Genomic DNA, 14,380 nt, shown 5'->3' with positions numbered 1-14,380 from the left:
AATTGTACCCATCCTACCCTATCCTCCTCCTCCAGGTTCAGTACCCATGATTCCTGACGAGGCTGTAGTGTGCAGGAGCCACTTCCATATCCTGGCTGGGGCTGATCACACACTCGTCCACATACACCTGTAAAGGCTAATGGGAGCTGCCAACCACAGCAAACTCCATGTGGAGCTCAGAGCCCAGGAAAATGGTGCTGGTGTTGGTGGGGTCTGGATCCTCCAGTATGGCCCCACCCTGGGCTGGAATGAAACCAAGATGGGGAAGACACGAGACTCAGAGATGCTGAAGGGTTTGCCTGAGGCCACACAGCAAGAGGGAAAGCAGGAAAAGCTAGGGCCAGGTGGCCTGAAGCCCAGTGCCCTCACACTCTGTTACTGGTCCTCCCTCACTTCCTGATTTCTCCAGGAGTAACCTGGCCCAGAACTGGAGGCACAGGAGTCCCTGAGCTAGAAGCCCTTCCTCTTGGGACATACTTCAACCTAGCCAATGTCCCCCACCTGTAGGAAGCAAAGAACCAGGCCGAAGTCTCATGCTGAAGTCCAGATCTCCAAATCCAGCCAGAGAGTCAGTGACAAAGGTGGGATGCAACGTGGGAGCTCCTAGGCTGGCAGGGAAATAAGCGGGCGACTGTTGCAACTCTGGCATGTGAGGGGGCCCAGAAAATAAACACTAAAGGCCCATGCCAAGTCCCCCAGGGCAGCCCATGCAGGAGGAAGAACAGGAGGGAAAGGGCCAGGAATTCCAAATTCCAACCCCCAGGTGAGCATTTCCAGCCCTGTCCCAGGCTCACACCAAGGGGGGGCCAGGAGGTCAGCGCCTGGTGCCCCCTTTCTGGAGGGGCAGCCCCCACGCAACCTACCATTCCCTCTTCCTGCAAACCTCCAGGTGGCAGGGCCCTAGACAGGCTTAGGGGCGCTAGGCAGTGCTCATGTCTTGACCACACAGCTGACCCGATGGCGGGAGGCAGCACTGCGGGGCTGCTCTGAACTGGGTGGTGCTGCATAGACCAGGTGAGCAAATAATTCCACTATCTTTCCTGAGATCTGCAAGAATACTTGCTCCTTAGGTTGGTGGGAAAACGCAGGAAAGGTATACTCCCAGCTTGGGCCCCCCCCTCACTGAGTGGTCTTGAAGTCACTTGCCCTGTCTGGGCCTCAATTTGCTGCTAGGCCCTCACTCAAGGTCCCTGTCTTGCTTAAATGCCTATTCTAGCAGGGCTTGGTGGCTCACATCTGTAATCCCAGCACTTTGGAAGGCCAAGGTGGGAGGATCACTTGAGCCCAGGAGCTGGAGACCAGCCTAGGCAACATAGTGAGATCTAGTCTCTGCGAAAAAAAAAAAAAAAATCAAAAAATTATCCAGGTGCACGCCTGTGGTCCCAGCTACTTGGGAGGCTGAGATGGGAGAATCGCTTGAGCCTGAGAGGTGAAGACTATAGTAAGCCATAATTGCACTGCTGCACTCCAGCCTGGGCAACAGAGCGAGACCCTGTCTCAAGGAAAAAAAAAAAAAAAAAGCCAATTCTGCTTTGAAGAATGATGTGCTGAGTTGCATCTGGTGGTAGACCAGATGGTGGGGTCTTCCCTTCTGTGAGCCTCAGTGCCTTCATGTGGAATATGGGAATGATGGTTTTATCTCCTCGCGGGGCTGTTAAGGATGCAAAAGACAAATGCACGTAAAGGGCACGTGCAAACACACAGATGCTAAATGGCAAATCTGCATCAAATCCTTAGCTACTGAATTCCGCAGCGATACAGGGCTCTGCATCTTTGAGAGAAAAACTCACATTCAGAGACGCTGTGACTTGCAAATCAGTATGATCTGATTCTACCCGTCTTTCCAGCCCGGACACCCCAGCTCTTCTCCCCCGAATCTCCCGGGTACTCCCTGGCTCTTGGCAGCCTTGTCCTCATGAGCCTCCAACAGCCCCCTCACCAGTTGGAAGAAGCCATAAGCTTTGAATGGGGCAGTGAAGACCTCATAGCCAGGCATGACAGGGACCGGGGAGGGCAGGCAGGTGCCAAGGCACAGGTGGCAAGCATCCACCTGGGGCTCCTTCCTCACTGCCAGGAGGACGTCTGTCTGATTACATTCCTGCAGGAGGCTGTCTCCTGGGAGTCCAGCCCAGGCTAGCTCAGGCGGAGAACCAGACTTAGCGAGAACATGGCCAGCAGAGGGTGCCCAAAAACCTCCCCCAGCATCCCCCACCTTCAGTTAATTCCCTGCGTCTCCAGAATGGAGCAGGGAGCCGGGCACAGTGGCTCACGCTTGCAATCCCCGCACTTTGGGAGGCTAAGGTGGGCAGATCACTTGAGGTCAGGAGTTTAAGACCAGCCTGGCCAACATGGTGAAACCCCATCTCTACTAAAAATACAAAAATTAGCTGGACATGGTGGCATGCACCTCTGGTCCCAGCTACTTGGGACACTGAGGCAGGAGAATTGCTTGAATCTGGGAGGCGGAGGTTGCAGTAAGACAAGTTTGTGCCACTGCACTCCAGCCTGGGTGACAGAGCGAGACTCAGTCTCAAAATAATAATAATAATAATGGAGCAGGGTAAAATGTTGGGGGGTTGTGGAGATGGTGGTGTTTCCCCCTACAGACAGGATGTCCACCGACCTCATCCCTATCAGCCTGGCCTGGGAGTGCCTGAAAGCCCCTTCTGTGAGCACCTACTATGTGCCAGGCATCTGCAAACTTGCACCCCAGTATTTCCTCACAAGGTACCATCAATGGGGCAGTCAAGGGCAGAGGTGGCCCACAGTAAGGCATAGTAAGGGGCAACAACGGAAGGGGCACTGGAGCTGGTTCTGAAGGGTGCTCACAGCTGGCCAAGAGGAAAAGGATTTGCAGCTGAGGAACAGTGTGTTGTGAGGAAAGGCATAGAGGCACAGGAGGGCAGGTGATGGGGAGGAGGACAAGGCTGGGCGCTTAGGCCCGTGAGCACAAAGCCTGCTTGTGGCCTGCGCAGCTCCCAGCTTGAGGGAGAGCCTGCAGAGTGGAAAGTGGAGAGTGAGTGAGCAAGGAATTGGTGGTAGATGCCAGGAGATGCCACAGGGATGCGGGTGTGAATGTACCCCGCATGGGGCTGTGACTGCCGGGGAGAAGATGAGCTGGGAAAATGCTGGGCTGGAGAAGGATGTGAGTGCCAGCTCAGACAGGGAATGGGGGGTGGGGGTCGGGGGCTAGAGAATGAGGCAGGGCTTATAGCCTTTAAGGGAGCTGGGAGGGAGTGACAGGTGACTGGGCAGAGGCCATAGGGGCTTGGGAAGGGGACCTTGCCAGTGTGGGACAATAAGAGTAGCAGAGAAAGGCTCACCCCACATCAGACTCATCCTGTAGCCATGGATACCCCCAGAGCAGCAGGGGCCACTACCCCGGAGCCCCATCCTGTCTTGCTGGCAGCACCCCCACCCAGCCCTGCAGCCCCTTTAAGTCCCAGCCCAGGTGCAGGCGAGTCCCACCAGGGCAGGGTCAGCCTACCTGACTGCACCTGGGCTGCGAGGGATAGGGCCAGGGTCTTGGTGGGAGCTGATTTGGGGCTTGGGGCAGGGCTGAGAGGGGCCCAGGTCTGCTTCAGCCCTGTGCTGTCACCTCTCTACCTCTCTGAGCTGTTGAAGGGGATATCCCAGGATCAGAGGAATGGCCCCCTTTAGCACTCTCGAGCCCAGCATCTCAGGGGAAGCCACAAGGAAAACAGGCCATTCCCTGATTCTGAGTGTGAGAAGCCCCCTGGTCACTTCCTTCTCCAGGCTGCTGAGTCCCCTCATGAGGAGGTCTCATGTGACCCTCATATGGGGCTAACACCACCATCTTGGCCACCTTCAGGCTCAGGTGGTATCTGCCCAATAGGCTCCCCTCCCAGAGGGGTCGGTGCTTTAGGAGGCTTGCAAAAAGAGGGCAATGCCAGGCTGAGTGCAGTGGCTCATTCCTATAATCCCAGCAGTTTGGGATGCTGAGGCGGGAGGATTGCTTGAGACCAGGCATTCAAGGCCAGCCTGGGCAACATAGGGAGACCCCCAACTCTATTAAAAGTAGGTAAGTAAAGGGTAATGCCTACTCCAAAGGAGGCTGGCAGCACCAATGTGGGACGCCAGGCACCTGCAGGGAAGCACTAATGGGCAGGGAGACTGCTACCCATCCCTCCTCCCCACCACCACATCCCTGCTCATCCCAAACAGAAATGAAGACATAACAACCTCTTCAGGATTTATTGGGTCAGGGAAGGGCCTGGCCAGAGAATCTGTCCTGAGGTGTCCCTGGTACTGCACTCCTGAGTTTCTCCCTGAGTTTGCCGCTCCTTGTTCAGCCATACCACCATGGGGTGACTCTGTCAGGCACCTGGGGGTCCTGGGTGCCCAGCTTGCCAAGTGATCTTGGGCCTATTCCTTGCCCTCCCTGAGCCTCAGTCTCTCATCCTCCATGGGAGGATGTAATTTTCCTGAAAAATGGACAGGGCCAGGCCCACCCAGGGTCCACTTCCACTCAGCATCTTGGATTCCAGGGAAGCTAACAGAGTTCAGGTCCTGCCCATCTGTGACTCCCTGCAGCCACTGCTTCTTGAAGCCTTTGTCTCTAAGCTTCTGTCCGGCTCAAACCAACCCAGGTGCCAGGGTCTTTGGACCCCAGGGAGCCAGGCGTCCACATCCCCTGGCAGGAGTGGGAGGTTGACATGAAGCAGGAGGCCGATGCACAGGCCAGGTACCAGAGTATGATCAGGAGGAGCTGGGCTTCCCCACTGATGGGTAGAGCTTGCGCAGGCTGGAGTCCAGGAGGAAATCCACCGACCTGTAGGGAGTGGGAGGGTGGTGAGCAGGTGACCAAGGGTGTTCATGAGGAAATAGAAGGCAGAAGGCCAGGGTTAGGGAAAGGGGCGCTTAGATGCAGGATACAAATGCCATCCACCCAGAGACCCACCCTTATCCTGATCCTTCCACCTTGGGCTACCTGGGGAAGCTAGAATCAAACTCCCAGAATAGAAGCCATCCTCTTCTTTATTCAGGAGGAAACTGAGGCACTGGGTAAAAGACTTGCTCAGGGCCTCAGGGTCAGCTGTCTTCTCCTGGAGAAAGACTGCTCCTCTCACTCTTACATTGGTCTGGTTGGGTTGAGCCCATCTCTAGTTCTAAGACCAAGCACGTGACCCAAGCCTGGCCAATCAACAAAAGGAAACTGGCTCATAGGGTGGGCATGCAGCCCAGAATGGACCAATGACACCCCTCCTTGGGATTTTTGTTGTTACTATTTAAAAGCTTCTGCTGGGGGAGGCTAAGCTGGTGGGATAGAACTTGGGAGCTGCTAGGGCCATTTCTACTCCCACAAGGAGAAAGCAGGTGAAGCCAGCAAGAAATAGGGTGGGGTGGGGAGAAAGGCAGCAGGATGGGGAGACCCAGACCCCTAATGACATCATTTGGGTACCTAGATCTAGCCATACCCGAATGCAACACAACCCTGGACTTTTACTCCATTTTATTCAAACATTCAGTTTGAGTTAGGCTTCTGTCACCAATACCTTCCAAAATGCATCCCCTCCAGGGTGCACCTGCTCCTGCTTCCCTCTGGTTGTTCTGTAACACTAGACTTTCTTTCTGGGAATTTACTGGTCCTGTGTCCCATACCCTCAATGCACTCCTCTTCTTTTATTGCTAAAGTGCCTGCCAGACCATATGACAAGGGTACAGGCTGTCCTTTCTACCCCAGGAGCCAAGTGCCAGCCTTGTTTCTGCTATTGTTCCAGCAAAGTGGGCATGACCCACACTTCACAGAGTCTAGCTCTACCTGGAGACTGGATGATCCACTCTCATCATTGGAGAGTGGATGATCCCTGAGGCCAGGAAGGTACCCACCTGTCAATGGGGTGGATAATGATGGGGATGGTCAACAGCCCAAGCACGGTGGTGGTCCACTTGCGGACAGCCAGGGGCCAGCGGGTGGCAGTGCCCAGGACATAGAGAGAGGCGGCACACACGCGGTTGATGGTGAAGCCCGGAATGGCCACAGAGGCCAGAGCCTGCCATACAAAGGTGTCCACCACAGCCACGGTCACCCTGGCTCTGCGGCCTGCTTCAGGGCTGGGCACCTGGTGGGCGCAGAGACACTTAATCCAGCTGGGGCAGAGGCAGAAAATCCTGCGACAAGGGGCATGAGGCTAGATCGGGAGGGGCAAGTGGCCAGTGGACTTGTCCACACCCAAGAGTGGGGTACAGTCTGCCACATCCAGGTCGGGGAGTGGGAGTGTGGGGGCAGGGGTACACTGTCCTACAAACAGGACTGTCTATGGACCGCACTAGGCAAGGTTGTAGGGACTGGAGTGTCCCACAGGGACTTTATCACATGCAAGGCTGTGGACTGAACCACACAAGAAGAGAGCTGGGGTCGGGGGTTGGAAAATAAGCTAACACTCACCTCTCCAGCCTTCTTGCCTTTGTCAATGGCATCCGCCAGCACGTAGGAGCTGGCCACGCCATAGCTCAGCCACACCACCGCCGCCGGCACAAGAGAGCGGAAAGCCTCGCCCACCTCATTGGCGTAGCCTGGGGGAGGGAACATTTAATTCCTGGGCCCACGAACTGTTCCACCAGGGGGCGCTGGAGCAGGCTGGTTCTCATCCTAGCCAGCTAAGCAGTCCCTGGGTGACCTTAGGCAAGTTACTTGACCTCTCTGAGCCTCCCTTTCCGAGATGTAAACTGGTGCCATGATGCCCACCTAGGACTCGGGCCACTGAGGGCGGGCTGAGCACTGAGTCACCGTTACCGTTGCTTATTGGTTAGATTTCCCGGTCTTGGTCCCAGGAGTAACTGCACTAATGCGGTGACAGGCACCCAGAGGGGCAGAGTGATCGAGGGCAGCGCCACTGACCGGACGCTCGCCAAGTGCCAGGCCTTTCTGCGCTTTATCCCATTCCACCCTCGCAACCACCACCCAATGAGAGAGGCCCTCGTGTGTATCTGGTTTGTTTTTTGTTTTGTTTTTGTTTTTTTGCGGAGGAGGAAACTGAGGTTCAGACAGAGCCAGTGCGTGTCTGGACCGAAATGGGAGTGGAGATCCCGACTCCACAGCCAGCCAGAGTGCATGCCAGAGCGGGCAGCCCGCTCACCCCATGGGAGCTTCCGCCCTGGGCGACCCACCAGGGTAGTGTGACCTTGGGCAAGTCCCTAGCCCTGTCTGAGCCCAGTCTCCGGCCCAAAAGCAGAATGAGAACTAAGATCCTCCCGCCTCCTCCAGGCCCCGGGCCGGCGTCCGGCGACCCCTGCTTCTCCAGCCCAGTGGTGGTGGGGTCGCCGCGCCCGTCGCCCCGCGCTCACCCAGGTATCGCACCCACGTGTCCCGGTAGAGATCGCGCTCTGCGCCCCGCGGCTGCGGCTGTGACATGACTCTCCCGCCACGGCCCCGGCCACTGCAGCCGGTACTGGCTCCACTGCAGTCTCCGCCTCCGGCACCCGGGTCTGCCCGGCCGGGACCCGCGGAAAGTCCCGCGCTGAAGGACAGGTCAGGAAATCTCCGCCAGCAGGGAGCGTCTGCAAATTCCCCCGCGCACCGAAGCCCCTCTCCCAGGCTCGGGTTTTACAGACTGGTTTTCGTCACGTTTTCTCTGAGCTGTTGGCGCTAACCGCTCCCAGGACTGCGTGTAGGTTTTGCAGCCAAAGAGACAGGGGATCAAATCGGGGGATGCTACACTGCAAAGCTGGTGACCTCGGGCAAGAGTCTGCTTATCCAGCATCTCTTTATTCATTTGTAAAAACGAGGGAGGGACACAGCCTGGGCCCGTTGGCTCACGCTTGTGATCCCAGCACTTTGGGAGGCCGGAGGCGGGAAGATCTCTTGAGCCCAAGGATTCGAGAACAGCCTGGACAACATAGCGAGACCTCGTCTCTACTTAAAAAAAAAAAATTAATGTAATAAATAAAATGGGGAACACAATAGTGTCCACTCCCTAGGATGGTTCCGAGGATTAATTATAACAGTCACCATTTATTTAGTTCATTGCCAGTCTAGATGTTCACTAAAGGACTCTCCATGGCTTACACCTGAAACCCTCCCACCAGCCTGGGACCCCGTTTTACAGGTGAGAAAATGGAGGCACAGAAAAGGTGGGTCATTTTCCCAGAACACACAGCTGCTAAGTGGTGAAGTTGTGATTTGAATCCAAACAGTGTGGATCCAGATCCCGTGCTCTTAATGTGAGCTCTAAATGAGGCTAGAGGAGTGAACGTGAGCCCCTGGAAGGTGGGTGCCTGGACTCTGGAGTCCCTTCTCAGCAGTCGCCATGTATAACTAGGAAGCACTCGCATCTAACTGGATCAGTATGTCCCCAGACTGAGCCTCTTGGGGACAGGATGTTGAATGAATTAATTAAAGAATGAATGAATCGGGCAAGGGAGACAGAGTTGGGGTTAGTGATTACAACAGGAGGAAGCTTTCTCCCGCTGGACCTCAGTTTACCCAGGCAAGCAATGTGTGCACTTCACTAAGTCTCTGTGACTCCTTGGCGGGTATAACTGAGCGGCGTTGGAGACAATCCTGGGTTCAAATCCTAGCTGTGCCGCCTACTGGCTGTTAGCCTCCCTGAGCCCCAGTTCCCACGTCTGCAAAAAAATGAGAGTAGCCAACATTGACGAGCACTTACTTATACCAAGCTCTTAAGCGCTTTGCACGGCTTATTTCCTTTAATCTTTGCAACAACCCAAAGTATAATAGTAAGCACAGGGTTTTTGCGTGATACCCGGTAGGCCTCATTAAGAATTAGCTCTTATTTTCATCAAAGGTAGGGAAAATGTGTAACACTGGCTCCCTATTGAGGCCCCCGCTGGCTCCCTACTGAGGCCCCCGCTTTCAGCCCTAGGCGCCTCTGTCTTGTAGGGCTGTATAGGACAGTCCCGTCAGCAGTTACCTCAAGCGGAGCTGGGCTTGTAGGTTGGGGAGGGTGGTTCGTGGGAAAAAAGTTGGTGGGGAACGCAGCAGTCCCCAGCCCCTGAAACACCGGCAATGCTGGCGTGGAATTATTAGACAGTCCCTAAAACCACGTGATCGCTGCTCCTCCACCTCCCTCTCACTCTGGACCCAATGCTAGCTCCGCAGGCGCTCGCCCGGGCTCACACTTGGCTCGCACGGGCTACGCGGCACGTACTGAGCAGCTGGCGGGGCAGGGCCTCCGCCCTCACTGTGAAGGCGGTCAGGAGCATTCTTAGAGCCCTGATCAAAGATGGCGGAAGACAACCCACCAGCTGGGCCAATCAGAAGGCAAGCTGGACGTGGCCCCTTGGGAAAGCTCACGCTAGAGAGCCGAAGAGGATTTCTGCGCATGCGCCCTACCTATTGGCGTGAAACGGCTGCTGGGTCCCTGAGGCCGTCTAAGTTTGGGCTTCTTGAGTGAGAGGCAGCGAGAAGCGAAGCGGTGGGCATTGAATTTCACTCCCTGCGCACTGAACGTTGCTTTATTCATTGGTTAATTTTCCTAACAGCGTTGTAAACCCCGGCCGGGATGTCCTGAGCGTTCTGGCGGAGGCCCGTGCAGCCTCGGCCCCTTCCGGTCCCCGCTAGCCCGGCCTTTGCCCCGAGCTCCCTCAGCTTCGCAAGATGAGCTTCCCAGGCGGGGCCGGGGCCTGGCTCTGAGGGAAAGGCGTTCCCGCCAGGTCTGGGGCCGCCTTCCCATGTTCTGTGCAGCTCAGCACCTGTGGTTCGTTGGCGGGGCTCGTGGGATTGGGGTAAGGGCTGTGGTTTCGAGGCCGTCTGTGGCCGCCCCCAGCCCAGCCCCTAGTCTGCGAGACGCCGGCCCCACCTTTGGGCGGCCTCCTGCCTGGGGGGCCTCCAGGCCTGGCTACGCCGACCGGCACCTGAACTCCCTGCACGCGTTGCATGCCTCCCACAGAGATGGGACTGCTTAGTAAGACCTTGCTCAGGTCAGTCAGGAAGCGGGTTGGCGGGCACCGCGGGACACTCAGACTGGCAAACACCCTCTCCGAGTGCTGCTCTCTTGATCCCACTTAGCATTTTTGTCTCGGGGTTGCTCACATGGAGGACTGCTTGGTGAGAGGCCGGTAGCACTGAAAAGGGCACTGGACGATCTGCTTTTAGCATTCACTCCCACCCCCAACCTCCCTGGCCCTCCCTGCAGCTGCGATCCCTGGGGGTCATTTCCCTTGCGCTTTGTTTGCATGGAGAACAGCGGGTGGGTACCCGAAGTCCCAGGAAGCTCTGAGTCACTGACAATCATTAGTAATCAAAGAGGCAGGCCGTGTGGCCCAGGAGTTGCCAAAGTCTCAAAGTGAGGGAGAGGCCAGCCTGTCTACCCTAGTGGGAAGATGTGTGCTGACTCAGGCCACCTCCTGAGACCTGGGAAAAGCCAAAAGCTACCCCCAGCCTCAGTGCTAAAAAGTTTGGAAGAGTTTCTGATCCCCACCGTAACTCTAGCAACCAGCTACCCTGCTACTCCTCATTGCGATCTAAACTTACGTGTTCATTGAGGAGCAAGTTTCTCCCCAGCAGCTGACTTACCTGAAGTGTTAAGTCCCAATCTTTCACCCTTTTCTAATTTTTTTCCCTGCTGCCACCCTGTGGTACCTGCCCCCCCGCCCCCAGCTTCGCTGTCCCTGGACAGGTGAAGTTGGCACACTTTACAGGACAGACAGATCCTATCACGATGGCCAGCCAGCTCCTGGGGACTCCTTAGGTATTTGAGAGACAAGGAGACCCACTCCAGTCACTCTTCCTCTGCCTAACTGAAATGAAAGCTCCTGAGGTCTGTCTTCCAGCCCAGTTTCTTTGGGCTTCAGGGTTGTGTGAAAATGACTGCTACAAGGGGTAGAAATTGACAGGGAGACACTGAGGGGGCCAGGCCTGCTGTAGGAGAAGGTGTTATTTCGGGGTGCCTGCCCCCAGCTGTTTCATCTTCTCTTCTGAGGCTTTGTCTGGAAGCAGGACCTCCACAGTGAAATTGACCTTCTTGGCATGAATGAAGCTGTAGGTGTTGTCAAACCGCAGGACATCTGAGGGAAGGCAGAAACCAGACATTCAGGCAGTTCTGGCAAAGGGCTTGGGGATAGTGATTTTTGTTGATGTTTGGTGACTGAGCAAGGCAGTGTGGCAGGTCATGGGGATTAAGGTAGCCTAGGTAATGATCCTTGACCTTCTGAAACTTAATCTAGTGGGCCTGACAAGACATTCATGGAGAGAAAAAAACAGGCAGAACATGACAAGTGCCAGATGAGTGACAGAGACCATCTCGTCTGTACCAGCTTGGAAGAAGAGGGTCTGGTAGACTGAAATCATGTGAAACGCTTTTTAAAGGAGTTAGAGCTTGAACTGGACTTTGAAAGGAGGGAGGAGAATTAGCAGCAGCAGTAGCAGTTGTAATAATAACAATAATAGCTGTGTGTCGCAGCACTGGGTTGGTAACCTATATGTTTTCTCACTCTTTCCCCCAACTCTATGAGTTCAGCAGTAGTCCTGTTTTATATCTGATAAAAAGGAGGTGGTGTGACTCTGGTGCCACACAGTGAGGAAATGACAGAGCTGGAGTTTCCGTCTGGTCCACATTGCTGCATTTGTTCTGCCTGACTTGGACCCTGGAAAACCTGGCCCTGTTCAATTTCTGATGAAAGGTAAAATGTACAAACTTTCTGAACCAGGAATTTATCCTGCAAAAAGGTAAATGGACAGAGATGCTCGTTGCATCCCTATTTGTAATAATAAGAGATTGGGAAAACTCAAATGTTCATCAAAGGAGAATTGCTTCAACAATTTTATATTGTAATCCATATGATAGAATACTGATATATTTTTTAAAAAAGAGGATAGCTCCACAGAAGTGACAGGAAACTGTCCACAATGTGTCCTGAAGCCAAAACAAGTTGCAGAACAGTATGTAAACAGTTTGTAACATTTTTGTAAATACATAGGTAAAAATACTTTTGGCTTTACTGCTTTGTCTGTTTAGACTCCCAGATTCTCTGATGATACCACTCTGGTGCTTGTCCCAATGGGAAAGTTTCCTCAAATCCTGTGATGAGTTTGACAGTTTCAAAATTCCTTCAAACATACAGTGAATGACAGACAATTCCTGTGAATATATGTATGGGTGTGTATGTCCTGTTTTCTATTTATTTATTTAAGATAAGCTGATTGTCATCCTCACACAGGGGCCATGCTAATCTCTGTATTGTTTCAATTTTAGTGTATGTGCTGACAAAGCGAGCACTGTATGCCCTGTTTATTATGGAAACATGTAATGCTTCTAGATGGAAGATATTTGATAGGTAACAGACATTAGCAGTGGTTTCCTCTGGAAAGAGAAAATGGGCATGCACTTGGCAGAGAAAGCTTCCACACTTTGGCAGAGGAACAGGCTGCTTTTAATCTAACCCTGTTTCTTTGAGAAGTTGTTCCATTTCAGCCAAACACCCCTTCAGGAGAACTGAATGTGAAAACAAAAACACTAGTTCTGCCCCATCCCTACCCTGGTCTTCTCTCACTGTTCCCAGCAAGAAAAAAAAAATCCTGTATTTAATCCTAAGACTTAACCTTTTCCTGACCCTGGACAAAATGCATAGTTTAGACAAAGGGTAGACACACCACCCACTCTTTCCTCATGGTGTAAGGTGTTAGTCATCTATTTTTCCCCTGTGCTAGAGGTCTTTCAGAGCCAATAGTCCCTCTGGCAAGAGTGAAGCTTCATCTCTGCCCTGGATGATAGAGCCTTAGCAACCAGAATCAACCATGCTGGAGGAGAGGTCCTTTGCATTCGTTGGACCAAGTACTAGGTCGATAATGGCCCTGCCTAGCAAGATACTTGGCCTCAGAAACAAGAAAGGGGTTGATCTAGAGAGCCACAGGCCAGAGGGAAGTGGAGTCACTGCAGCTCCAGAGTCTGCATGGTTCATTTTGACACTAATCATAGACTCACAGAGCCCCCAGACACCCTCCAGGATAAGGCTCCTTAACATTAGTTGGGTAACTGACCCCGTTGAGAATCTGATGAAAGCACACAATTTGACTGGGCGTGGTGGCTCACGCCTTTAATCCCAGCACTTTGGGAGGCTGAGGCAGGCAGATCACCTGAGGCCAGGAGTTCAAGACCAGCCTAACGAACATGGAGAAACCCCATCTCTACTAAAAATACAAAATTAGCCAGGCGTGGTGGCCCATGCCTGTAATCCCAGCTACCTGGGAGGCTGAGGCAGGAGAATCACTTGAACCTGGGAGGCGAAGGTTGCAGTGAGTCGAGATCGAGCCATTACATTCCAGCCTGGGCAACAAGAGCGAGACTCTGTCTCAAAAAAAAAAAAAAAAGAAAAGAAAAAAAAGAAAGCACACAATTTTAGATTTCCTGGAGCCCACTGTAGAACCTCTGGGGCCATGGTTCCCAATGGGAAAGGTACAACCTTACCCTCTCATTCATGTATTGAAAAAATATATATTCTAAATTAGTTCCCTTTTATATCTCTTTTCTATTACCATAGGAGATTATATTGATTTTTAAATTATGTGTGTAGGTAGGATGGGTTATATTATCGGGATATAATATTCAGAATTTCTGTATTTTGAATTTCACTTCAGAATAGTAAAGGGGACATTTTAGACACTATTTGCTGTAAAGAGGAAGTGTTTGGTCTTTATGATTTAGAACCACTGCTCTGGGGGACCCCACATTAAGATCTGCTCTGGTCTACTCCTCTCTTTTTGTTGTTGTTGTTTTGAGACAGAGTCTCTCTCTATCACCCAGGTTGGAGTGCAGTGGTGCAATCTTGGCTTACTGCAACCTCTGCCTCCCAGGTTCAAGCAATTCTCATGCCAAATAGCTGGGATTACCAGCATGCGCCACCACACTCAGCTTATTTTTGTATTTTTTAGTAGAGATGGGGTTTTGCCATGTTGGCCAGGCTGGTCTTGAACTCTTGGCCTCAAGTGATCCACCCGCCTTGACCTCCCAAAATGCTGGCATTACAGGCATGAGCCACCACACCCGGCCATCACTTCTGTCATTTTAAGGAGAAGGAAAACCAAACCTAATAGAGACACTTGCTGAAAACACTGGGAGACTCATTGGCAAAGCTGGACTCAGAAATCAGGCCTCCTGGTGCCTGGCTGGGCTCTTTTCACCACAGCACTGCTGACCCTTTCTACAGTGTTTCCAGTCTTCTGACCACATTGTGCACTTCTAGTGGACAAAGTCCAGATCTTTCTTTGGGAATCTTTTCATTCCTAGTTGAGTATTCTGTACTCGGTAGGCCCTTGGTAAATATTAGGTGAGAAAACAAAAGCGAAATCAATTCAAACTTTGGTTCTTCTCCTCGGTAATTTAGTGCACTGGGATAAGGACCAGAGAAGCCTGGGGAAGGTTAATGTGCTCTTGCCATTGGAGGCTGGCACAGTTTTAAT

At 53.0% G+C, this 14,380-nt stretch overlaps 2 protein-coding genes and 1 non-coding gene across 9 annotated transcripts in view; all 3 read right to left on the bottom strand.

The window, feature by feature from the left end:
- Positions 1-4,200: 4,200 nt before the first annotated feature.
- MTFP1 (mitochondrial fission process 1) lies at positions 4,201-7,743 on the bottom strand. 4 transcript variants are annotated; one of them, XM_024240169.3, is made up of 4 exons: positions 7,309-7,743; positions 6,410-6,537; positions 5,851-6,083; positions 4,201-4,792 (listed from the first exon to the last, which is right to left on the bottom strand). In XM_024240169.3, exons 1-4 carry the CDS (start codon positions 7,373-7,375, stop codon positions 4,720-4,722), a joined length of 501 nt encoding a protein of 166 aa, XP_024095937.1. In that variant the 5' UTR covers positions 7,376-7,743; the 3' UTR covers positions 4,201-4,719. The 4 variants fall into 4 exon arrangements, with proteins under 4 accessions (XP_024095937.1, XP_024095938.1, XP_024095941.2 ...); XM_024240170.3 differs by having other exon boundaries at positions 5,851-6,014; positions 7,309-7,659; XM_024240173.3 differs by lacking the exon at positions 5,851-6,083 and having other exon boundaries at positions 7,309-7,682.
- A 1,677-nt stretch (positions 7,744-9,420) lies between these two features.
- The window catches only part of SEC14L2 (SEC14 like lipid binding 2), a 35,975-nt gene continuing 31,015 nt past the window's right edge, over positions 9,421-14,380 (bottom strand). For all 4 annotated transcript variants that reach the window (XM_063722667.1, XM_009234244.4, XM_009234242.4 and 1 more), the window contains one exon: positions 9,421-10,989. In XM_063722667.1, the coding sequence (XP_063578737.1) occupies positions 10,859-10,989 (131 nt within the window). In that variant the 3' untranslated portion in view covers positions 9,421-10,858. The remainder of the gene's footprint in view (positions 10,990-14,380) is intronic.
- LOC112130684 (U6 spliceosomal RNA) lies at positions 12,097-12,200 on the bottom strand. The gene has a single exon (XR_002912917.1). It is a non-coding gene; the product is annotated as a U6 spliceosomal RNA (small nuclear RNA).

The sequence above is a fragment of the Pongo abelii genome, chromosome 23, assembly GCF_028885655.2.
Source record: "Pongo abelii isolate AG06213 chromosome 23, NHGRI_mPonAbe1-v2.0_pri, whole genome shotgun sequence".
NCBI lineage: Eukaryota > Metazoa > Chordata > Mammalia > Primates > Hominidae > Pongo > Pongo abelii.
This window is presented reverse-complemented; position numbering and strand designations above follow the sequence as displayed.